The following is a 24,688-nucleotide window of genomic DNA, read 5'->3' on the forward strand; positions in this document are numbered from 1 at the left end:
GAATGATCATTATATGATCCAACCTGCAAACACAACACCTGAATAGAAGCAGAATTTTAATTGTGCATATACAAGATGAATACCAAGCTGAACATTAGATTATAATTAACTTTAAATGACCCTCTTAAATCAAATCCAGGACCTCAAAAATAAGCCATTAATGCCCTTGAAAACATTAGTAACATATGGTAAAAGCTAATACATATATAATGTTAATGTCTCATATGTATTTTCATTTATATATATGTATTTATACATATACTGAAGAATTTTACCTAAGATAGTGCATTTTGTATCAGAGTTATCAGAGTTTTAAAATTTGTGTGCTTATGAGACCTTGGCCATTTAATTCACCTTTTCTCTTAAAACAGAGTCACATTAAAAAATTGTCCCAGATACTCTTTATTTAAAAGATATGTTAGCAATCTTTCAGTTTAATTTTTAAAAATCCCTATTGACAGAATGTTTATCTCCAAGCCTGACCTAAACCTGAAATTCTATAGACTCTACCTTTTTTTGTCTGTTTTCATCTTCAGTGAAGACAGCTACTGACCCCCATATTAAAAAGTTTGTATTCTAGATCAACCCTGTTCAGTAGAAACAAAATGTGGGCCATATATGTAATTTTATTTTAAAAATATTGATTGATTGATTGATTGATTTAATGATTTACTTATTTATTTATTATTGAAGTATAGTTGATTTACAATATTATATTAGTTTTTGCACAACATAGTGATTCAATATTTTTATAGATTATACTCCATTTAAAGTTATTACAAAATAATGGCTATATTTCCCTGTGCTGTGCAATATATCCTTTTTGCTTATCTATTTCATACATAGTACTTTGTATCTCTTAATCTCATATGCATATATGTAATTTTAAATGTTCTATTAGCCATAGTAAAAAAGTAAAACAAACATGTAAAATTAATGTTTTTACAATATTTAAAATATCACATATATTATCATCAGAAAAGTCTTTTTTTTTTAATTTGAAGTATAATTGACATACAACATTATATTAGTCTCAGGTGTACAATGTAATGATTTGATATTTGTATGTATTGTGAAATGATCACCACAGTAAGTCTAGTTGATATCCATCACCATACTTAGTTACAGATTTTTTTTCTTTTGATGAGAACTTTTAAGATTTACTCTTTTAGCAACTTTCAAATATGCAATACAGCACTATTAACTATAGTTGTCATGCTGCACATTAATTCCTCATGACTTATTTATTTTATAACTGGAAGTGTGTATCTTTTGACTCCATTTACCCTTTCATCAAACCTACCCCCAACCTCCACCTCTGGCAACCACCAATCTGTTCTCTGTATCTGTGAGCTTGGTTTTCTTTTGTTGTTGTTTGGTTTTGATTCCATATGTAAGTGAGATCATACAGTATTTGTCTCTCTCTGTCTGACTTACTTCACTCTGCATAATGCCTCAAGGTCAATCCATGTTGTCACAAATGGTAAGATTTTATTCTTTTTCATGGCTGAGTTTTACATATGTATATATATATATATATACATATATATATCTCACATTTTTCTTTATCCATTCATCTATCAGTGGGCACTTTGGTTGTTTCCACATCTTGGCTCTTGTAAATAATGCTGCAATGATTCTGGGGGTCCATATATCTTTTCAAGCTAGTGTTTTTGTTCTCTTCAGACAAATACCTGGAAGTGGAACTGCTGGATCAAATGGTAGTTCTATTTTTAATTTTTTTAGGAACCTCTATACTGTTTTCCACAATAGCTGCATCAATTTATATTCCCATCAACAGTGCTCAAGAGTTCCCTTTTTGCCATATCCTTGACAACACATATTTCTTGTCTTTTTGATGATAGCCATTCTGACAGGTATGAGGTGGTATCTCATTGTGGTTTTGATTTGCATTTCCCTGATGGTTAGTGATGTTAACCATCTTTTCATGTGTCTGTTGACCACCTCTATGTCTTCTTTGGAAAAATGTCTATTCAGATCCTCTGCCCATATTTTAATTGAATTATTTGGTTTCTTTGCTATTCAGCTGTATGAGTCCTTTATGTATTTTGAATATTAACCCCTTATCATACATATGATTTCCAAATATTTTCTCCCATTTAGTATGTTCCCTTTTCATTTTGTTGATGGTTCCCTTTACTGTGTAGATGAAATTAATTTTAATGATATTTTTTTAACCCAACATATCAAAATATTTTCATTTCAACTTCTAATCAATATAAAACATCATTAATGAGTGATTTTACATTCTTTATTTCATATGAAGTTTTCAAAATCCAGTGTATATTTTATCCTTGCAGTATATCTAAATTCAGACTAGCCACATTTCAAGTGCTCATAGACACACCTGTGAATAGTGGCTGCCATATTCAAATGTGCAATTCTAAATGATTGTTTTTAATTTAGAATTTAGATGAATATTAAACTTAGGTTTGGCTGCAGTGAAAGAAGACACAAAATAATCATGGCTTTATAAATATAGAAGTTTATTTCTCTCTTATACAATGTTGGGAAATAGTGGTCTGGGATTAGTAAGGTGTCAGGGACCCAGCTTTTTTATCTTGTTGCTTTGCTTTGTATGGCCTCGATTAATAAGATCACCTCATGGTCTAAGATGCTTGCAGCAGAGAGGAGGAAAGAGAAGGCGGAAATTTCATATGATAGTCATATACCATCAGCCAGAACTTAGTCACAAGTCCACAGATAGCTGCAAGAGGTGGTGAAAAATTTTAATGTTAATTTAAGGTAGCCCTATATCCATCTTAAAATTGGAGATTTTACTACTGTAGAAGAAAAGGAAATGGATAATGAGGGGAAACCAGTAGTCTTTATTTCAAGAGGGTCTTTGAAAACTCAATCGATTTTTGAGGAGATTGTCTTGAATATACTCATCACTGTTTGGAAGTGTAACAAGACATCTTTAGGGTTATATCTACTTCAATAGAATTAATCAACAAATTTGTTAATTTACTGGCAAATCTACTGACATTTAACATTCCAGAAGATACAGATGCAAATGGGTTGTGTGACCTTAGAAGTATAACAGTATGGTGTGTAACATTCAGAGAGGCTTCTGCTACAGTAAAAAGGTCCCCTCGGTCTTGGCTTATAAGCAGATCACTTGAGATGCCTTTTCTTATTCCAGCTTCCCAATCTTATATTCATACATGCACATATTTAAATGCCTAGTTATTAAATTTGAGTTTTCATGTGTTCAAGAAATGTATTAAATCTAGAAGTTCTCTAAATGTGGAATCGTTTCTGGAGAAAAAATGGGCTAAGTGGAGGATGGACTCCATTTCTCCTTTTTCGGCAGGTTTGCTTTTTTACCATTTAATCATTTTGTTAGGTGTTTTTTTTCTTCCTAAATATCTCTAAATATCCAGAAGGCAAGGGCCTATATTTTATTGTTTTTGTGTTTCCCAGACACAACTTTAGTAGAGTATTTGAATAAGCAGATATTTGATATTTCTAATTAAAATGCACCACTACTCTAAGGCTATGAAATCTAGGGCAAATATCGAAGGATCAAGGTTACAGATAGTACAAAAAACTCAAAGCCATACTTTTCCTTCTCTTCTTCAAAAACAGTTTGCCTACTTTCTCAAGATGTATCCTAACAGTTGAAATAAAAATTCTCTCATTCTCCATCCCTCAATCAATACTCTTAACTTCTGTTCCAACAAAAAGCATCACTGTTTCTGGAAAATTATTTAAATTGTGTGGAGACTTGAAGCCTGATGATAAATAAATGGGTTTCCAGCTAAGTTTTTATGGCAACTTAGAGTGCCTTCAATAATCTAAACGGCTGCAGCAAAATTCTCAAAATGAATTCATTTTTATTTAAGTTAGTAAATGAATGCATTAGTAGACAGTTTAGGTTTGTCTGAGAAAGGGAAGGAGAGAGGAACCACCCAGGGGAAGTAAAATGTCATACAATAAAATAAATGGGAAAGAAACATCAGGTCAGCTTGAGCCTCACTGTAATTTTCTCCACTAGACTGGGCAGCTCTCAGAGGACAGGGTCCCTCTCTCAGGCTTCTCCTGCCTTCAGGCCTCAGGAGCACACTTACCACTGAGTTGTTACTCAACACATGTGTGTCGCGAAATGACAGAACAGTTAAGACTCCTTCTTATTACAGTGGCCCCAAGAAATAACCCCTGAAATGCTGCCAATATACTTTTACTAACCAAAGTTGGTGAGCTAAAAAGATATCTGAATAAAAATGATGACTTTAAAGGGATCACGTTTGCCTTTCCCACATCAAATCTTTTTAGTGAGTGTAATCATGTTGCTATTCTCATTTAAAACTATTTCAGCAGCCGCTTGATCGGATTCAAAAGGAAAATAAATGAGAAAAGATTTAAGCCCCTTCTAAAGTTGTAGATCTGAGAATGGAGAAGAAAGGATAAATGAGATGATTGCAGACAAGATCTTTGTGTTCTTCAGTTGTAGACGTTTCTCCCTTCCCTGAAAGCACTTTATATCTTTAAATCTTCACTTTTACTTCTTCCTAATTCAACTGAAGTGATTATTGAATTCATCTGCAAATCTTGTTTTGAATGCCTCAATTCTTTAAGTTGCTGTTAAGAATTTTCCTACTGGATATCCCATTTAAAGAAAACAAACCAAGGCTTATTTTTTCAAGGCTTTTAAAAATATTCTTAGATTTTGTCACTAATTTTCTTCCCTTAGGTTTTATTTCTTAGTTCAATTTAAATGAATTGCTAATCATTAGGAATATTATTAAAGCCATAAATACAATGACTCAGATGAGTCAATGACTGTAATGAGTGACTGACAGGTATTTCAAATCACAAGTTTATTGTGTTTCTATTTTTTTTGTAATAATAATACACTTGACTAATTTGTAAAATATCCCTATCTTTCCCCGCTTTCTAGAATATCAAAGCTTATTTATACTAGAGAGAGCTTTTAATTTAGAATTTCACCACAAAAAAATCTCTTAATTAGAACAGGAATACTCAACATTTTGGTCTCCTTTATACTGTTAAAAATTATTGAGGACCGCAAAGAACTTTTGTTTATGTGAGTTATGCCAATTGATATTTACCATTCAAAATTACAACTCAGAAATTTAAAACATGTTTATTCATTTATTTTAAAAACATTTCATGCTAACATAAACAACATATGTTTGTGAAAAATAACTGTACTTTCTTAAAGAAAAGGTTTGGTGAGAAACAAAGCAACGTTTTACATGTTTTAAAAATTCTTTAGTGTCTGATGTAAGGGAAGATATTTGAATTCTCATGCCTGATTTTGCAGTCAATCTGTTACAGAATCTCAGATCACGTAGCTTCATGCACCCATGAGAGAATGAGAGTGAAAGGCAAATAATAACTTAATATTGTTATGAAATCAGTTTTGACCTCACAAACCCCAAGAGTCACTGGCCACACACTGAGAACCACTGGTTTAGAACAATATTTGACCCATGAAAAGAAAAGGTGCAATGTATGTAATTGAAAGTAAATAAATTTAGAATTCTAAGCCTAGATGGTACTCCATCGGTTACTGGAAAACAATCTTAAGATACATTTTAAAATAACCTCTTTACTATTTAAGTTGTAGAGGTAGAGATTAGTTTTTAAATTCTGAAAAATTCCACATGTTTGACACTGCTGAGTGCCAGTAATATAAGGATAGATATACACATGGAGCAGAACTTTAAAAAATAGTCTTCAGAAGTTGTCATTTGTGATCTTTGTTTCAACTAGTTACCACTGTCATATTGCCTAATAGAGTCAGCTCAAGGTTTTGAATTCTAACTTCAGAACTGACTGGCTTTGTGAATGTGGGCCAGTTACTTCACTCCTCTAAGCCTCTAAGCCTTAGTGTACTCATCTGTGAAATGGGAAAAAGTGCCTGCACTGCAGAATTGTAAGGATCAGAGGGTGTGTGTGTGTGTGTGTGTGTGTGTGTGTGTGTGTGTGTGTGAAGTCAGAGAACTAATAGCTGTGACTATAAGGATTAAATTTACAGTTTGGGACAGATTTTGATGGGCAGCCACGTTGAATTCCACCTGAAAACAGGTGGGGGCAGTGGTGAACTGCATGAGTTGGGAGGCTTTGGCAAACCTTAGCTGCAGATGGACTGCTAAGACCCTACTGAAAGAACGTCAAGCCAAATGCAAGCAAGATGCAGCGATGGCATCAGAGGAGTGTGCAGATTAGTTACAACAAATACAGAGACACAGAAGCCAGAAACCAGGGTTAACCCAGGGATGAAAGCCGAAGAGCAAGGTGCCATGTTACTAGAGTGGAGAGTCAGATCAAGGCCAGGAACCAGGACCAAGGACCTAGAGAGGGTGCAAAGAATCTGGGGAGATAGAAGTCAGGTCCTGGTTGAGCTTAGTGAGGGATGACACCCTTTGAGGTGATGGCCTGGGCCAGTCACACAGCCCCAGCCTGATCTGAAAGACAACCTGCCCCAGTGTTGCCGTAGAGAAGGGGGGCGAATTGGGGGCTTTTACCATGCTTCCACCCAGGCACAAGATGGATCTGGCCTGGGTGAAGCGAATATTTTCCCCTGCTTCAGCCCCTCTTCCCCCTTTCTTTTGTAACAGAACTGCTTTTTCCTGTGGAGAACTCATTCCAAATAGAAAAATGGCTGACCCACCTAGGGTGATCAGTCTTCCAGGTTTGTCTGGAACTGAGGGGATTCCCTAGTATATAGACTCTCAGCTTTAAAACTGGAAGAATTCCAGGCAAACTGGGACAAGTTGGTCATCCTGCCCTACATTATAACTAGCCCTCTTTCTAAAGGACCTCACATATCACCCCAAATCAAGGTGATGGAAGTCCTCCCCAGGGCACTCTCCTCAGAGCTATCAGCAAAGATGGTTTTATTGCTCCTGGCTGGACTAAGTTAGTGGGATGGATGTTATGATCTGCCAATGGTCATTTCACACATTACAGGGAGAATTTCTGTCCGAGAGATAAAGATGAATCCTGATCCCTGATGATCATCTCAGTCCAGCTGAGCCTGAACTTATAAATTCTGTCTTCTGCACCAGGAGAGATTTAGAACAAATGAATGGACCTTTGGCTTAATCTTTGGACAATTGGATGCTGTTCTCGGGTGTAACAACCTGTTTTTGTCCTTATTGGAAACATGGCCCTCTTCCAAATAATACTCTCAGGCTTTCTGTGCTTTGGTTCTTAAGGACTTCTTCTCCCATATCATATAATTTTGGGTGGTTAGATGGGCAAGGGATAGGGAGTGGGAAATTTGCGTAATAAATTTGTGAAAATGCTGAGTCAGGGCTGAGTTAGGAAAGGTGCTTCCACAGCTGTAATTTTCAAGTTTTAGTGGATATAAGAATAATTTCAGGTGCTTATTTCCAGTGAATCTAATTCAGTAGGTCTGGGGTAGGGCCCAGGAATAAGCATCTTAAGCAAGAATATCAAGTGATTCTGATGTAGTTGGTCTCTAGAACATACTCTGAGAAATATTCCTCCATGGTATGTTCAGAACAATATGCTTGGGGAGAGGAAAGACCCTGATAGTCTGGGTGTACTAGAATAGATGCAGGATGGACCATCTTTGTGGTTTTTAAATGTCTTTTGGGCCTTTAATGATGCTTGGCTTATTTTCCTTAAGCAGTTTGGTAAGCTTGGAAGTCAGGATGAAGAAATATGGAAGAAGATATGTTTATATATCCCTCCCACATCTCTCCTGTCATATCCCACAAACCCCAAAAGTACTACCAACTGTTGGAGCTTGGTGGCCTGCCCCAATCATGCATGTCAGGGAATGTCTTGAGGGAAGATGATTCTAGAGAATTGACCTTTACAGTCTCATATTTGGGTTGATTCATTTCCTCAAAGAGCCAGAGTTGCCAGCAGCAATTCAGGGTCATATGAGAGAATGGGCCAGAACTCCCTGGAATTGTGAAAACAATCATCCAGAATATGACTGCGCCCCAATCCAACATGTAAAGAATGGTGTTCCTCAGCTGGGGCACTGTCAGACTGGTTGGAAGGAAGTCTCAGAATCCTTGAATCTGTATTCTCAGAGGGATGAACATTCCCCATCAGAAGTGGGACTCCCAGCACCAGGGTGGTAGCTTCCATGGTACTATAAGTGTACTGGAAGTTTTGATATTCTCTGCATATCTCAGGAACACTTTGCTTGGCTGCTGGTTTTTGGACAGAGTCCAGGAAAACCATAGACCTTGTTAGGGGAGCAAAATGCCAGCTTTGAGGCAGACCACAAATTTTGAAACCTAGGAAAAAGTGGGATACATATTACACTCAGGATTACAGTCTGTTAGAGAAACAGAGTAGTTATCATGAAGAGGTAGTTCTCAAGGTTGGTCTCTCACCATTTCAATTCCAGTGAGGCAATGAAGTCTGCTGAAGTGTTTGGCTCCTGGGAATGCCATTCACATAAAATGCGATGGGCATGGAGCTCTGTGGAATTTTTGAAGTATGGTAACATTTGGGGAAATATTGGATAGAAGTAAATGTGGTCCTTAGTTATCAGTCAAAGTGTATAGTTCCCAGAACTTCTTAGGTTGGTAGAACTTGTTGAGGAACTGTAGAATGATCGATAAAGGTGCTGGGGTTGCTCCCTGATGAAATTCATCCTTTGGTAGGGGCCTCATTGCCCAGAGCTGGATTCTTCCACTCCCTCTCTCCAGTGGGGGCTTGTAAATGGCATAGTGGCTTGCCTGCCCAAATTCAAAGAGGAAGAGAAAGCTGGAGTGAGTGTAACCTAAGTGTATCAGTTTAAGATGGTGCCTGAGAAGGCCACCAAGTTTGAAAAAAAATTACAGACACATCTGAGCTGGTATTTAAGGGGCATTGAATCAGCTTCAATCAGTAGGCACAGTAATCTGGACAAAATCACAACTATATCCTCTTAGGTAGCCCAAATGGACTGACTATTCAGACCTTCCTTAAACTCATTATCTAGAGTGGCTTTATTCCAATCCAAACTGAGCGAGCTAATTTAAATGAGCAATTTAGGAAAAACTAAGCTATGGCTCTGCTACTGCCACTGAAGCTTCCAGACTCAGCCATCATCTTTAGGCATCCTTCAAAATCTACCCCAATTAAGCTGTGTATTCTCCATAGCAGCAGAGAAGGAGACTGTATTTATTATCACTGGAGATTTGAATCTCTATCCCTCCTGGTGATTTATGAGGAAGCCCAAATTTCAAGGTATCTGTGCTGAAGTCTACAGGTCAAAGATTTTAGCTAAAGCTAGAGCCATGCCAAGAGTTTGGACAGAGTCTTCTGTTTCTTTCAAATTTATTTGGAAGGCTGAGGGAGAAAATTATAGGAGAAACAAGGGAAAAGTGCAATGGACTTCAGTCTTTGAAATATTTAGGAATGCTGTGACCTTTTACATGGCTGTGGGGTGGGGGTAGTATTCCTCTATGTGTCTTAGGGGTTAATGGGCAGAATAGGCAAGGACTGACAGAACGCAAGAGGTTAATTTTAGAGCCTGCAGGGGCCACAGCTGCACAAAGGCCTCTATCCCATGGGTGACAGACATAGAGAACAGAAAGCCAAGGAGTGGGAAGCTAGTGACTCTGCTTCATCTGGGAAGTGAGTGGAGACTTGCAAGGTGAAAAGAGGCTGAAGTGAAACTAGGGAAGGCTGAGTTCTCAGAAGGGAAGCCATATGTGAGGGAAAGACCAGGACAAGCAGAGATGGAAAGCTGAAGTCTCAGCTACTTCACCTCCAGAAGGAAAATGTGCATCAAAGCCAGAACCCAGGAAATCATAGCATCTGGAGGTATCTGGTGGAGACCCTGGGTAGATATCTCAGGAATCATATGGAGTAGTGTCCCTTGGAGGTGATGGCCCTGCTTAGTCTAAAGGATCCCCAATGTCTCTTCTTCTAGTGGGACTCTTCACACTTCATTCATTTATTTAGCCCAAATGTATTATCTACTTTATGCTAGTCACTTCTATAAAATGTGCATATAAATCAGTGAGCAAAAAGACATCCCAAGAACTCAGTGATTCCCTGTTTAACACAACATATAGGAAGAAGTTCATTTTTACAGGACTGAAATAACTTTTGGTCAACATATATCAGTTTTTTTTTTTTACTACTGATTTTATTTATTTATTTTTAAACATCTTTATTGGAGTATAATTGCTTTACAATGGTGTGTTAGTTTCTGCTTTATAACAAAGTGAATCAGCTATACATATACATTTATCCCCATATCTCTTGCATCTCCCTCCCTCCCACCCTCCCTATCCCACCCCTCTAGGTGGTCACAAAGCACCGAGCTGATCTCCCTGTGCTATGCGGCTGCTTCCCACTAGCTATCCATTTTATATTTGGTGGTGTGTGTATGTCCATGCCACTCTCTCACTTTGTCCCAACTTACCCTTCCCCCTCCCCATGTCCTCAAGTCCATTCTCTAGTAGGTCTGTGTCTTTATTCCCGTCTTGCCCCTAGGTTCTTCATGACCATTTTCTTTTTTGTTTTTTAGATTCCATATATATGCATTAGCATACGGTATTTGTTTTTCTCTTTCTGACTTACTTCACTCTGTATAACAGACTCTAGGTCCATCCACCTCACTACAAATAACTCAATTTCGTTTCTTTTTATGGCTGAGTAATATTCCATTGTATATATGTGCCACATCTTCTTTATCCATTCATCTGTCGATGGACACTTAGGTTGCTTCCGTGTCCTGACTATTGTAAATAGTGACGCAATGAACGTTGTGGTACACGTATCTTTTTGAATTATGGTTTTCTCAAGGTATATGCCCAGTAGTGGGATTGCTGGGTCATATGGTAGTTCTATTTTTAGCTTTTTAAGGAACCTCCATACTGTTCTCCATAGTAGCTGCACCAATTTACATTCCCACCAACAGTGCAAGAGGGTTCCCTTTTCTCCACACCCTCTCCAGCATTTATGGTTTGTAGATTTTTTGATGATGACCATTCTGACTGGTGTGAGATGATATCATAATGTAGTTTTGATTTGCATTTCTCTAATGATTAATGATGTTGAGCATTCTTTCATGTGTTTGTTGGCAATCTGTTTATCTTCTTTGGAGAAATGTCTATTTAGGTCTTCTGCCCATTTTTGGATTGTGTTGTTTGTTTTTTTGATATTGAGCTGCAGTCTTTTCAATGTAGTTTCACAGCAGCACTCCTGGCAGTGGATCCAGCTGGTCAGCTCAGCACTGCTGTATCTTAGCATTTTGTAACAAAGCAGGGGCATCGTTGCCTGTGGCTCTGCATCCATTGATTTTTACGATGTTTCTTCAGCTTGCAATTATTTTGCTTTTTTGTTCACGTCGGAGCACCTACCTAATATCTTGCAGCTGTTTGTGCTTTACATGTGTCCTGCTCAGGTGCAGTGTTTAATGTACCCTTATTTCTAGGGTAATTTAGTTTTCAGAAGCCCAGCTTTCTACATTTTGTGAAAATGCATCCCATTAATGGTAGTTGGAATGCTAGCATTGTCAATTAGGCTTTAGGTAAACCAGTATTTATTATGGGATCAAAGTGTCTTGAAGAGGCATTAAGAGCTTTCCCTTTAGAATAATTTAGAACCATTTATTGAGTGCTGACTATATGTCAGGTATTGCGCTAAATACAAAATAATAGATAGTGTTTATTAAGAACTCACTATAGGGGCTTCCCTGGTAGCACAGTGGTTAAGAATCTGCCTGCCAATGCAGGGGACACGGGTTCAAGCCCTGGTCCCAGAAGATCCCACATTGCTGCGGAGCAACTAAGGCTGTGCGCCACAACTACAGAGCCTGTGCTCTGGAGCCTGCAAGCCACAATTACTGAGCCCGTGTGCCACAACTACTAAAGCCTGCATGCCTAGAGCCCGTCCTCCGCAACAAGAGAAGCCACCACAGTGAGAAGCCTGCGCACCACAACGAAGAGTAGCTTCGATTCGCTGCAACTAGAGAAAGCCCGCGTGCAACCACAAAGACCCAATGCAGCCAAAAAATAAATAAATTAAAAAAAAAAAAAAGAACTCACTATACATCAGACACTATGCTAAGTCTTTTATATTATCATGTCATTTAATCTTCACAACAGTCCTGTGGAGGACATACTATTATTCTGATTTTCCAGATGAGGAAGCTGAGGCACAGAGAGTAGCTTACCTAATGTCTCACAGCTAGACCATGGCAGAGCTGGCATCCAAATTCAAGCCACATGACACAGAGCTCATGCTCTTAACCCTAAATGTATGACCCACCTTATGCAAACTTCACAGTAGTCTTATGAGGTCTACATTATGACTGTACTTTTATTATTATTACAGATATTAGAAGCTGAGGCTTTGGGGGAGTTAAGTTATTTCCCTGAGTTGAGTAGGTTGGATAGTCACAATTTGGACCCAGGAAGTCTGATACCACAATGCCCTTTTGTTCTTTCTTGCTATACTATACTGCTAATAAGTGATGCAATAGATATTCAAATCCTGCCTGACTTCAGAATCCCTAATCAGTCCAATACTGTCCATCTGGAAAGTCAGTCTCAGATGGTTTTCTTTGTTTGTTTTTCTGTTTGTTTTGGATAATGATTTGTACTAAGTGGGATAACTATTGGAGTTACTGAAGAAATTTTAGAAATAAAATACCTTAAGCATACCTTAAAATGCTTTGATGAAAGTTCAAGTCTATTATTCATTTGACAATATTACCTTCCAGAGAATGATCATATTAGAAAGCTTTTAATAAAGAGTAGTCAGAAAGCCCTTTGATAATTTTGGTATTCTCCATTTGAAGAATTAGAGTCTAGCAGATCTGAGAAAAAATGTATTGTAAAATTATAATGAAAGTCAATTGGAAAAAGCAATACAAATTACAAATACTAGGCTTACATGCAATTTTTCTTCTGCTGAAACCCTGCTGTTGCCACCTTCATGCTTTGCAGATGACTCTGCCTTACATGTAACCATCTGATGTGAATCTCCCTCATCACCAGCTTGAACTTTTTCTCAGTGTTCATCTGCCTTGTATTCTCTTTCTTCTATCTCTGAAAAAGAATTAAGTTTCCTACATTCTAAATTTAATCCTTGCCCTCAAGGGCTTGTACCAGGTGTGGGGTCCTATGGAGAGACTAGATTGGGTAGGGTTTTTTCCTAGGCTAGATGGGAGCTAACAAAAGTCTAGAAGTGATTGTGAGCTGTGGACCGAGAGGGAGGTCAATGTATCAGAGGTAAGTATCAAGCATCTGCTGCAAGGAGAGCCTTCAAGTTTCCAGGGAAGCGGTCAGGATCCAAGGAAAGCAGGAGCAGACCAGAAAGAGACATTGTGGTGGCTCCATATGAAATGGTTTAATACATAGGCAAAGACAAAAAGAAGGGATGGGTACTTGCTTCTTTTGGGGCGATAGGTATGGCAGGCGAGGAGAAGCAGGTGCTGATTCCATCTTAATCCACTGACTTCATCAATTATTTCCTGTCCTTGAATCTACAGTTTTCCCCTCTCCACTGTATTCTCCCCCTTAGCTTATATGTTTTCCTGTCCTTTTCTAAAAGCCCACAATTTCCTTTAATCCCTTTACTTCTTTAAGCAAGTATCACCTTTCTTCCCTGTCCCTCCTAGTGGCCAAATTCAGTGGCCAAATTCAATGGCCAATTCAGTCATCATCATCATCAGGCTCTCTGTGGGATTAAACATTGTTGAAGGTGTTCACACTTGAAATTCCTCCCTTGGGTGTGCTCCCCCATCTCTGTGGATATTCTTTCTTCTTCTTTGAATTCAAATAAATATATATTTCTTAAGGATGTGCTCTTGGCTGGCTTCTCAGATCTCAATATACTGTCTCCCCTGGCAGACTCATCCAACCTTATGACTTGGATTATTCTCTCTACCTAGGTGACTCCTAATCTCAATCACCAGCTTTGACCTTGACCTCCTTTTCATATTCTAGGAGCCAGCTAGATACCTTCACCTAAGTGTTTTATCTGCACATTAAATTCTGCATGGCCAAACATTAAAGAGTTATTCTACAACCAGCTTCTCTTCCTGTGTTTTTAAGTTTCCATTAATGACATTTATAAATTATCTGCCCCCAAATTTTTTGGATCAACTTTTACTCTTCCAACATTCAGTCAGGTACCAAATTCAGTTGATTGAAATACTTCTAATATTTGTCCCCCCATTTATATTATTATTTCCTCTTTCTTAGTGCTCTTCATCAAAACAACCTTAATAGCCTGCTACCCAGCCTCCTTATCATTAGTTTTCTTCCCCTAAAATCCATTTTAATTACTGCTGTCTTTTCCTGAATGACATCTATTTATGTCTCTTTAAAACTCTTATTTTAAAAACAAATCCAAACACCCTAACCTGGCTTTCTAGGTCCTTCACAATCTGATCCCAACCAATTTTTCTATTTTTATTTCCCACTTTACCTACCTTTTGCTCTAGAAAAATGTACTTAGTCACTCTTCCCTGTAAGTGCCCTATAATTGCTCTCTTCCATGCCCTTGCTGTTCCTTAGATCAGAATGATCTCTATTCATCAGCTCCTCATATACAGATCCTACAACTTCCAAAGCCTCACTCAAATAGCTCTCTTTCCATAAAGCTTTTCTTGATATCTCCAGATGGCAGTAATTTGCCATAACACTTTATCTGAGCCTTTTTCCTAGTGCTTATCAACTTCTACTTTGGATTTTGATTATTCGCAGGCACGTTTTATTATCTCCATGGTTTGATTATAAACATCTTGAAAAGCTGATTCATCTTTGTATTCCCAAAGTGTCTGGTACAAATGTTTGAACAAAGTTTATAAGACTCACCAAATATTCGATGTACTTCCTTACATTTCCCAGTATCCTTTGCATTAGACTTGGGGCTTATGACCCGTTTTGACCAATATTCTATAAGAAGTGATATGTGAAACTTTCAGTATGAGGTATTTTGGAACAGATGAGAATTCTACACTCTTTCTTTCCTTTTCCCCTTCTATGATGATCTACAAGGCTGTGTGTCCCAAATGGTCTAATGGCAAGTTGATGGACCATTATAAACATTTTCACAATTGTAGAGATAATTTCTGCTACACTATTACAATCTGCAAAGATTGTTGAACATGTCCATAATTTGCTGAAATATATTCATCCCTGGGGAAGTTTAGCATCTTCCTCTGACTCCTAAAGCCTGCAGTTGCAATCCCGCATGCTGTCCTACTTGGGCAGTGTGAAGTGCTGGCTCTTCTCTTTTTCTTACCAAAATCTAAGCTCAGCTTAGTAAAGTTACCTGATAATCCACTATAAGATATTAATACTGAGTTACCTTATGCGGGGATGCTACCATTTACAGCAGTAGTGACCTTCCAATATTAAAAAGTCAAAATGTTGAATTTCCAACACCATTGACAAGCTAGAGTAGGAGCAACATTTGGTAGTAAGATCTTTCTAAAGTCTCCAAAGTAAAGTTGCACAGGAAGCCACGATTCTGTTGAAGAATAACATTATTCCAGAGTATCATCTAGATGTTTCTGCAGAACAATTGTTTATGTTCTCTATTTTGCTTATTTAATCAAGTGAAACAAGTATTTCTCTTTACTGACTATGTGTAGATATCCTGCACCATCTTCATGTTAAGGACTTCTGTTTGGGACCTTCTACTATCATCAGGACCTTCACGTAGGTTATTTTTCCGGTTATGATAGGCTTATCTTGATTTATCACTGCTTTACATCTGTAACAAAATAGGGATCAGTGAGATAAATGACCAACAACAGGACAGTTCATAAGGCATACAAGCCACAGAGTTTGTGTAGTCCTATCTGCTCTGTGACACCAGTGGTCAAACTTATATTATGGTGTACATGGAATTAAAAATACAGCCTGGCTCTGAGCCCTTTTACCTCAGTATTTCCCTTAATTCCCTTGGCATTCTCATATAAACTTAAGCTTCTGCCAAGTTCTCTTTTAGGTCCCCACTTATAGTGGATTTCCTGCTTAGTCCCTAAATTTGATGAAAAGGCATCCTGATGGATAAAGAGCTGCAAGAAAGAAAAGAAAGAAAACATTTTCTCCTCAGACCAGGCTAACCCCAAAGAAACCCCTGGGACCTAGGATTTTCTAACATATTTTTCAGGCCCAAAGATGAAGGTATGTCATCTGACAAGACTACAGACTCTTGGAAGATGGTATGACCCTCTTCACCAAGAGAGGTTGGGATCATATTAATAAGGCCAGAACCCCTTAAATTGGAACTAACCCCGTAATGTATGAGTCAACCACTAATCTGGGGTTGCAGTGATTACAGTCTAAAGTTAGAAGAAAACTGGTTTTTGGCTAATGCTCATACTGAGCTGTCCAGGGTTCTGACTTTGGCATGGGACATTCCAATCCTTGGGCTTGATGCTGGTGATTTTGCTTTAAATTCTGAGTACTTTGGATGTAGTTTGTGATCACTAATCTTGACTACCTCTGTAGTTTACCTTGAGCTCTATTGAGCTAGGCTATTGTTAATGACATACTGTGTACAAACTGTAAAATTGATTATACTGTGTCAGGACTTTTAAGTTGGAGAGCATGAGGTATAGAATCAAAAGACTTAGACTTTGATAACAGCTGCATTAGCCATGTGATTTTGAAGAAGTCTCTGAAGATTTTTCAGAACCTTGGTTTTCTCATCATCCTTGAAAATAAAATGTGAAAAATATCTGTAACATAAATGACAAAAATATAATACAAAGAGCATTTAAAAATATACGAGAAAAAAACTTGGAAAAGTAAACATGGGACACAAAAGGCAATTTACAAAATAAGAAAGACAAATTGCCCACAAGATATGTAAAAATTAACTCAAAATGGATCAAACACCAAATTTTAAGACCTGGAACTATAAAACTCTTAGAAAAAAACATAGCTGTAAATCTTTTGACCTTGGATTAGGCAATTGTTTCTTAGATATGACACCAAAATCACAAGTGACAAAAGATAAAATAGATGAATTGAACTTCATAAAAATTAAACAATTTTGTCCTGCAATGGACACCATCAAGAAAGTAAAAAGACAATCCACAGAATGAAAGAAAAATATTTGCAAATCATATATGTGATAAAGGACTTGTATCCAGAATATTTAAAGAAATTTTACAACTCAATATTAAAAGAAAAATAACCCAGTTTAAAAATGGGCATAGGATCTGAATAGACATTTCTCCAAAGAAGATATACAAATGGCCAATAAGCACATGAAAAAGATGCTGAACACCATTAGCTATCAGGGAAATGCAAATCAAAACCACAATGTGATTCTACTTCACACCCTCTAGGATGGCTGTAATGAAAAGACAGATAATGACAAGTATCGGCAAGGATGTGGAGAAGTTGAAGTCCTCATAAACTGCTGATGAGATTTTTAAATGGGCCAGTTGATTTGGAAAACAGTATGACAGTTCCTCAAGTAATTAAACACAGAGTTCCCATATGACCCAGCAGTTCTAATGCTAGGTATATACCCAAGATAAAAGAAAAATTACTCCAAAAAACTTATACACAAACATTTATAGCAGCATCATTTATAATAATCAAAAGGTGGAAACAACCTAAATGTCTATCAACTGATGAATGGATGAACAAATTGTGTTATATCTATACAATGGAGTATTATTCATCAATAAAAAGAATGGAGTACTGATACATGCTATAATGCAGATGGACATTGAAAATCTTACGCTAAGGGAAAGGAGCCAATCACAAAAGTGCACATATGGTATGATTCCATTCATATGAAGTATCCACAACAGGCAAATTTATGGAGTCAGAAAATAGATTAGTGATTGCCAAGGACTGGATATGAGGTGGTAGGGATGGAGAGTGACTGCTAATGTGTATGAGGTTTCTTTTTGGAGTGATGAAAATGTTTTAAAGTTGATTGTGGTGATGATTGCACAACCATGTGAAGATAGTGAAAACCATTGAATTATATACTTTAAATTGTACTGTATGCAAATTATATCTCAATAAAGCTGTTATTTTAAAAAAGAAATACAAATTATCAAGAAGCACATGAAAAAACTCCAGATTCATTGGTCATCAAATAAATAAAAAATTAATAATTACAGTGTTACCATTTTTCTTATCAAATTTTGGAAATTAAAATCTTGTATATGTGCATGTATTAAATGAGATCTGTTTGTAAACTTCAAAGAACCTATTTAAAGAAAATTTTACCTTTATCATGTGTATATTTCAGTTTTCTTGTCAAGCTCAGAATTTTTAAAAGAGGCTTTGTGAATCCAAAGCATGGAGAATTCAAGTTTCAGATCTCCTAATTCATGTTTTTGCCCAAATAAAAAAGTCTTTGTAGTTTTACTCAGATGTGCAAATTAAACAAGAAAAATGAAACTGGGTTCAATGAAAAGTGATCAACTCTCTTCTTTCCACCCCTACTGGAGTGGGAAGCATCTATGTTTTATGCATTAGAAGCATCTATGTTTTATCCCCTTGGATGGCAGATTAAGTAACAGCAGCCACTCCCTATGGACAGAAGGAGCCTGGTGTGTTCCAAATGTGCTGTGTGACATTTGTGAATGAGGTAGTGGTCTCCTGGAGAAAACACAGCTGTCTCGGGCACCAGCCTGTAGCCTCTATAAATTAGTTTCAATCTAAACATTCTTTCACTGCAATAGGAATTGGAGAACTCTTCCTGATCAATTTCAAGAGCTTCTACATATTGTGGAAGGGTGAAAACCATGTTGCAAAATGAGCTGGTTGCTCCATAGACAAATTAAGTCCTGAACCAACCTTGCACATAATGATTTCAGAGAAATCTGAGGCTCCAGCGTGAATCTCATCTTGAGTCAAACACTTATCTTACCAAGTCGATGGGAGTGTTTCCACAGTTGCAGTCTCTCTTAAAAAGGTTCAAAAGTAGAGCCTTGGCTTGGATGCTAAAAGTTTTTAAATAAACCAGAGAAGGCAAATACTTGGCATGTGCTGCCACACCCCCTTCACTTGCCTGAATGTAGCTATTTCTTACCTTTCTAGACGCTCTTTTTTTACTGACTCTGGATGTGATCTAAGACTCTTTCTCAACACAGTGCCCCAAGCATTCATTATTAATCTATCAATGAGCTCTATTTGCCATTCCTGTTATAGGAATGGCAAGTTGAAATATGTATACACGCCTATGTGTGTTTTACACAACTACTTAGAAGAACCTTTGAAGTATATTTATCTTTATGTAAGGTTTGCCTTTCAGAATATAGAAACTACTAGTAGAAACAGATCAATAGCCACTCAATATCATTCCTTATCTAATTTGCTTTGAATGCCTGAAATGGTCACTGTTGACTCTCTGTTCTTTACAAATAGAAATACGCAGGCAGAGTGCTAACCATTATAAGCCATTTTCTGGAAGTAATTTGACATGTGCAATTAAATCTTAGTAACATGCGTTACCTACGTCAACTCATTTAGTGCTCCCCCAAATCCTTTAAAGAAGGTGCTATTAAAATATCCAGATTACAAATGAGGAAATTTAGGCACAGAATGATTAAATAACTTTCATATTGAGGCTGGAAAGGACTTCATCTTGGTTAAAGTGTTACTTGTGGTACTCTTTCTCCATGTCCCCACACTTCTTCCCCCATGATATAAGCTTTGATCTAAGTTAAGAAGCTAGTGTTAAATAAATGCTCCATACCAGATTCCTTCTTTTGAAAAAGTGAACAAAACTTTTCTTCTAAAAAACAATAGCTTAAGACAAAACCTGACAGTTCTTTTGTCTCAACTATCCTTGCTATGACTCCTTTAAAAGTGCCAACCCCATTTTTCTTTGTCACAAAAGCATTTTAGAACAACTCATAACTTAGAGCAACTCTGCAAGCCCTGGAATCCCATTGTTAACTGTGTGTTATGCTCATACATCGTCCTATTAGTCAAGGTTTGTCAGTTCACAGGGGTGCAAATGTAAAATAAATGATAGTGATAGACATTGGTAATTTCAAACCATAGCATAAAGTTGAAAATTCCTTCAACCAAATAGATAATTATTTGTCCACATCCAGTAGTAGAGCCTAATAAAGATAGTTGTGAAAATTGCTAAAACTAAACAGTGTGAACACCTCTTTAAAGCAGAGCAAAATAGAATAATTTATCAAAGTGGAATTTCAGTTAAATGGGAAATGAAAATTTTCAATCAAAATGGAAAATTTCAATTTTCTCTAACAAGTAAAATCTAAATATACTTTAACTGGCTATTTCTTTCACACATTCTCAATCAGAGTATCGATCAGTATCTGATGAACCATGAAAAAGAACTGGAACCATATCCCAAAACTCCTTATCATTTTAGGTGTAAGGAAGTCGTGAGGCTTGCATAGTTACTCCAGTTTTTTTAAATGATGAATTTCATCAGTGTTTCTCAGAGAAACAAAATAACATTCTCCATATATTTCTGTATGTAATTCCCTTACCATAACAATTCTCAAATATTCAGTACCCATCGATAAGCACTCAGTTTTATATCATTAGTTTTCTATATTCTTGGCATGTTGTCAATAATGAAACTGTGAGAAATTTCTATCTGGTATTTCTGATATTCTAAACAATGGATTTTAAAAAACTCAGAAATGCCCCTGATTATATGAAAGGATTAAGCTTAATGGAAAGAGAGCAGTGTAATAGCTTTTCACCTTAAAGATTTCTTAAACAGGCTCATTTTTCCCATGGAAAGATTTTGAAAACCATGATGGTTCAGGGTAACCAATAATTGTTAATGTCAAAGGGGGTAACTTAAAAACAGCTTTAGGGCTTCCCTGGTGGTGCAGTGGTTGAGAGTCTGCCTGCCGATGCAGGGGACATGGGTTCGTGCCCTGGTCCGGGAGGATCCCACATGCTGCAGAGCAGCTGGGCTCGTAAGCCATGGCCGCTGAGCCTGCGCGTCCAGAGCCTGTGCTCCGCTATGGGAGAGGCCACAACAGTGAGAGGCCCGCGTACCGCAAAAAAAAAAAAAAGCTTTATTCAGGTATAATTGGCATACACTAAGTTGCACATATTTACAGTAAGTGATCTGATGAATTTTGACATACGTATACCCCTGTGAAGCTATCACCACAATCAAGCCAATGAAAATGTCCATCATAATTTTTGAAGATATCAATAATGTAAAATTTTGGTGATCATCATATCCCCAGGGGTATCTGGCCCTAGTAGGCCATATTTCTTGTCTATTGAGTGAACACATTTTCTCTAATTTATTGTCACTGAACAGAACAAAAAGTTGGGCAGAATTCAGGCTTTTAACTTTCAGCATTTTTGAGGAGCATCTGCATGGTACTGAAGTTGGCCTTTGAATATATAAATTGACAGGTATGAAATCCTCAGCATGTCTATGGTGGCTTAGCAATCCCACAAAGCCTCACAGTAGCTTGCCTGATGCCCCACCTTCTCTAGAGAAGGAGCAGTGGATGGGCTTATTCCTCCACCCTGTGTGTTATTTTTTTTCCAACCACATCATTTCATAGACAATTTAGGAACCAATAAAGCATAAGTCTTGTTTGAAAAGGTGTATCTAAATATAGGAATAATACATTATAAGCCAAGTCATTTCCCTCCTCTGAGTTGCTGTTTATCTGTCAAATATCTTCCATTTTATCAGAGAGAGCTGTAAAGGAAAATGGGTGGGTGGGGAAGCAGCAGCAAGCTTTCTGGAATGTCCAGCTTCTCAAATAAAATAGACTGCACAGACAGCTTATAATTTGTATGGCTTTAGCTCAGGGTTTCTGAAAGGAAACATAAGTTGTTTTTGTCCTGCCTATTGCTGTCTTATTCACCCTCAGTGCTGGTAGGAATGAAGTCTGGTAAGCTTTATTCGGAGGATCTCCTGATAGCTCTTTCCTGTACTCCACTATTTTAGGTTCTGTTTTGGAAACAGTTTATGGATGCAGCATTTAACCTCGGGGTTGCAGATTCCCTCGTCTCCATCTGTCAACAACCATCTTCACCCCTCCCCGCGAAGACAAGTCCCCTCCACAGATGATACTGGTCACCCTCAGAACTGTGGCCTTGAGGGCTCCAGCTTCCTTTCTTTGCCTCGGGTCCCAGGACACCAGTCCAGGTTTAACTTTATGAGTTGGGAGGGCAGCTTGCCTAATCAGTCACTCTTCAGCTGGGGGCTGTTTCTACCTGCTCATCCTCTCTGATGCTCCCCCAAATGAGAGGAAGATTCAAGTGGATGTGGCACATTCCCTAATCTAGGCCTGCAGACCGGTGGCTGACGTGTGCAAAGGAAGACTCGGACCAAACAGGCCTTTTTCACCTGCGTAATGACAGGCTTGGGAGTAGCAAGGCAGCAGCGGTGGCGGCGCCGGCAATAGGAGGAGGAGCGCAGGCAGCGGCCGGGGCGGGGCCGGGAGGAAGTGGAGGGGGAGGAGGAGGAGCTGAAACGCGGAAAGCGGCAGGCGGCAGCTCGGCCGGAGTTGCAGCAGCTGCGGCGGTGGCGGCGCTGACACCGCAACCTCCCCAAACCCTGAGTCCCGGCGGGGGCAGCAGCAGGGAGCGCCTGCCCGCCCTCCCGCCCGCCCAGTCACTGAACCTCGGCCCCGCCAAGCAGCAGTCGCTGCGTCCGGGGAACTGCCAGCTATGGCCGCGCCGCCCGATCCCAAAGAAGAGCTGCTGCCGCTGGCCAGCCCCGGGTCCCAGTGGTTCGGGGACCGGAGCGAGGAGGAGGAAGAAGCGGTGACGCCGAAAGGGGCCAAGCCCGAGCCGCAGGTGGGGGAGCCCGGCCCTCGGCTGGGCTCCGAGGCCCGAGAAGCTGCGCCGCGGGAACTGGGCTCGGGCCCCGCCCGGCCGCCGCCCGTTGCCATGGAAACTGCATCCACAGGTAAGGCGGGCGGGTGCCGCTGTCCCGCAAATGGCGTCGGGGACTCGGGTCCCCCAGCCGGTCCCCTTCTCTGCAGCTCGCCTATGCACCTACCTCGCGCTCTCTATCTTGAGCACCAACCTTAACTCCCCTTCGCCACAGGCGACTGTAAATATTAGCGGACTGGTAGGGACAGAAAATTTATTTTTCCAAAGGCTCGGAAGAAAACAAAATACTATTGATCCTTTTATTTCATTATCATTTTTCCGGCTTTCAAAGTTGTTCTCAGAGGCAAACCGCAGCATCCTGGCTGCCGCCGCGCCTGTATACAAGTTTTTTCCTTCTTGGAAGGGGCTGGGGGCCGTAGGGCCCGTTTGGCCAGTTGGGATGATATTCTGAGGCGTGTTTGTGCGCCCGGCGCGCGCCAGCGACAGGGGACGCTGACAACAAAGCGACAGGAGGGCCTGCTGCCCCTAGACTCTGCTCGATCCAGGGCAGAGATGTGACTTTAACTCTCCCTTCCCTCCAAGAATTTCCACACCCTACTCCTAGCCCCTTTCCCTTCACCTCCTCTATCTCCCCCTCCCCCCGCACACTAAACCAAAACGCCACGGTGTGTCTAATTCCAGAGGGACAGCGTTGCCAGAAGGTTGGGAGTTGTGGCGGCTCCCGCCCAGAACCCTTCTTTCCCAGCTGCCCGGATGCTCCCATCTCGAAGGGAGCAGTGAAACTTGCAACCCTTTAGAGCGGCCGCTGGCTGAGGTGTTAGAGGGCTTGAGTGGCGGTGAGTGTTCAGGCACAGTTTACCATCAGTCTGAACCTGCCTGGTCCTTTGGAAATTGTCCTGGATTCGCCCTCCTTTCGCCTGACTTCCCCTTCCGAACTGGAGCACGTTGGTGCTCAGCGGGGACCAGGGATCCTGAAGCATTCTGTCCGAAGGATGCCTGAGGCGAGCTTTGGGGAGGGGCTGCCGGCTTGGGTAGGTCTGTGTTTCCAGGGAGTGGGGTAGAGGGTGCTGTGTGTGTTGTTCCCGGAGAAAGCTTTGCTGTGGTGGAATGAGAGTTGTGTAGTTTTGGAAATGCAGCTCTTGAAGGCCGGTTGCCGGGTGATTCTGCAGGAGGGGAAGGGGGGCGGGACTGGCATGCTTGTTCATGGCAGCTGATTTAGGGGAACCCCTTTCTTAAACCATTGCCTCTCTTAAGGGTCGTGTGGAGTGTCTTAGGTAGTCTTAATTCTTCTCTAGTACAAACGATTTGAGCTGAGGAAAGGAGGTTTAGGGAACGTGTCAAATAAAACATTATGAAGGGAAGAAAAAAAGTAAAGAAAGAAAAAAGAGAGAAAGGAAAAGGAAAGAAAGACTCAAAAGCAGAAAACCCCATTTGTCATATATTAGTTATTATATGGAGGAGGGGAGGATTTAAGACTAAGAGAGATCTCAACTTCTTCATCTAAATGGAGAGAAAACAAAACTTTTTATAATTGCAAAAGAAGATGGCAGAAGCCAATAGACAAAGGAAGGTACACATTTCATTGGTTTACCATTACCATTCTTCGTTGAGAGTAGCTCATAGTACAGAACCTTTATCCACTGTCATCAAAGTAAATCATTTATAAACATTGCCCACCTCCCATTGGTGTCCCCAAGGTTAGGTGAACTAGGGAGAGGAAGCTAAGCGCCCCCTGTTCAGTAACATACTATCCACTAAAATGGTTGCTATGCACAAAATGCCTAGAACAACTGTGACAAAGTAGGCATTTGCAATTTTTAATATTATTATAGAAATATTTTACTTTGTTGAATATATTAGGGGTTTCCTATCCTAGGCAACAAATACACTAATAAAATCGAACATGATGC

General features: G+C 39.3%; 1 protein-coding gene across 3 annotated transcripts in view; it reads left to right on the forward strand.

Annotated features, from left to right (window-relative positions):
* The window catches only part of RTN1 (reticulon 1), a 411,168-nt gene that overhangs the window by 152,178 nt on the left and 234,302 nt on the right, over positions 1-24,688 (forward strand). Inside the window, exon 1 of one of the 3 annotated variants that reach the window (XM_067734427.1) lies at positions 22,386-22,851. The exons of the other annotated variants lie outside the window; for them this stretch is intronic. Within the exon in view, the coding sequence (XP_067590528.1) occupies positions 22,611-22,851 (241 nt within the window). The 5' untranslated portion in view covers positions 22,386-22,610. Of the gene's footprint in view, positions 1-22,385; positions 22,852-24,688 lie in introns of those variants that run through there. 3 annotated transcript variants of the gene reach the window in all.

Source organism: Pseudorca crassidens, chromosome 1 (assembly GCF_039906515.1).
Source record: "Pseudorca crassidens isolate mPseCra1 chromosome 1, mPseCra1.hap1, whole genome shotgun sequence".
Lineage (NCBI taxonomy): Eukaryota > Metazoa > Chordata > Mammalia > Artiodactyla > Delphinidae > Pseudorca > Pseudorca crassidens.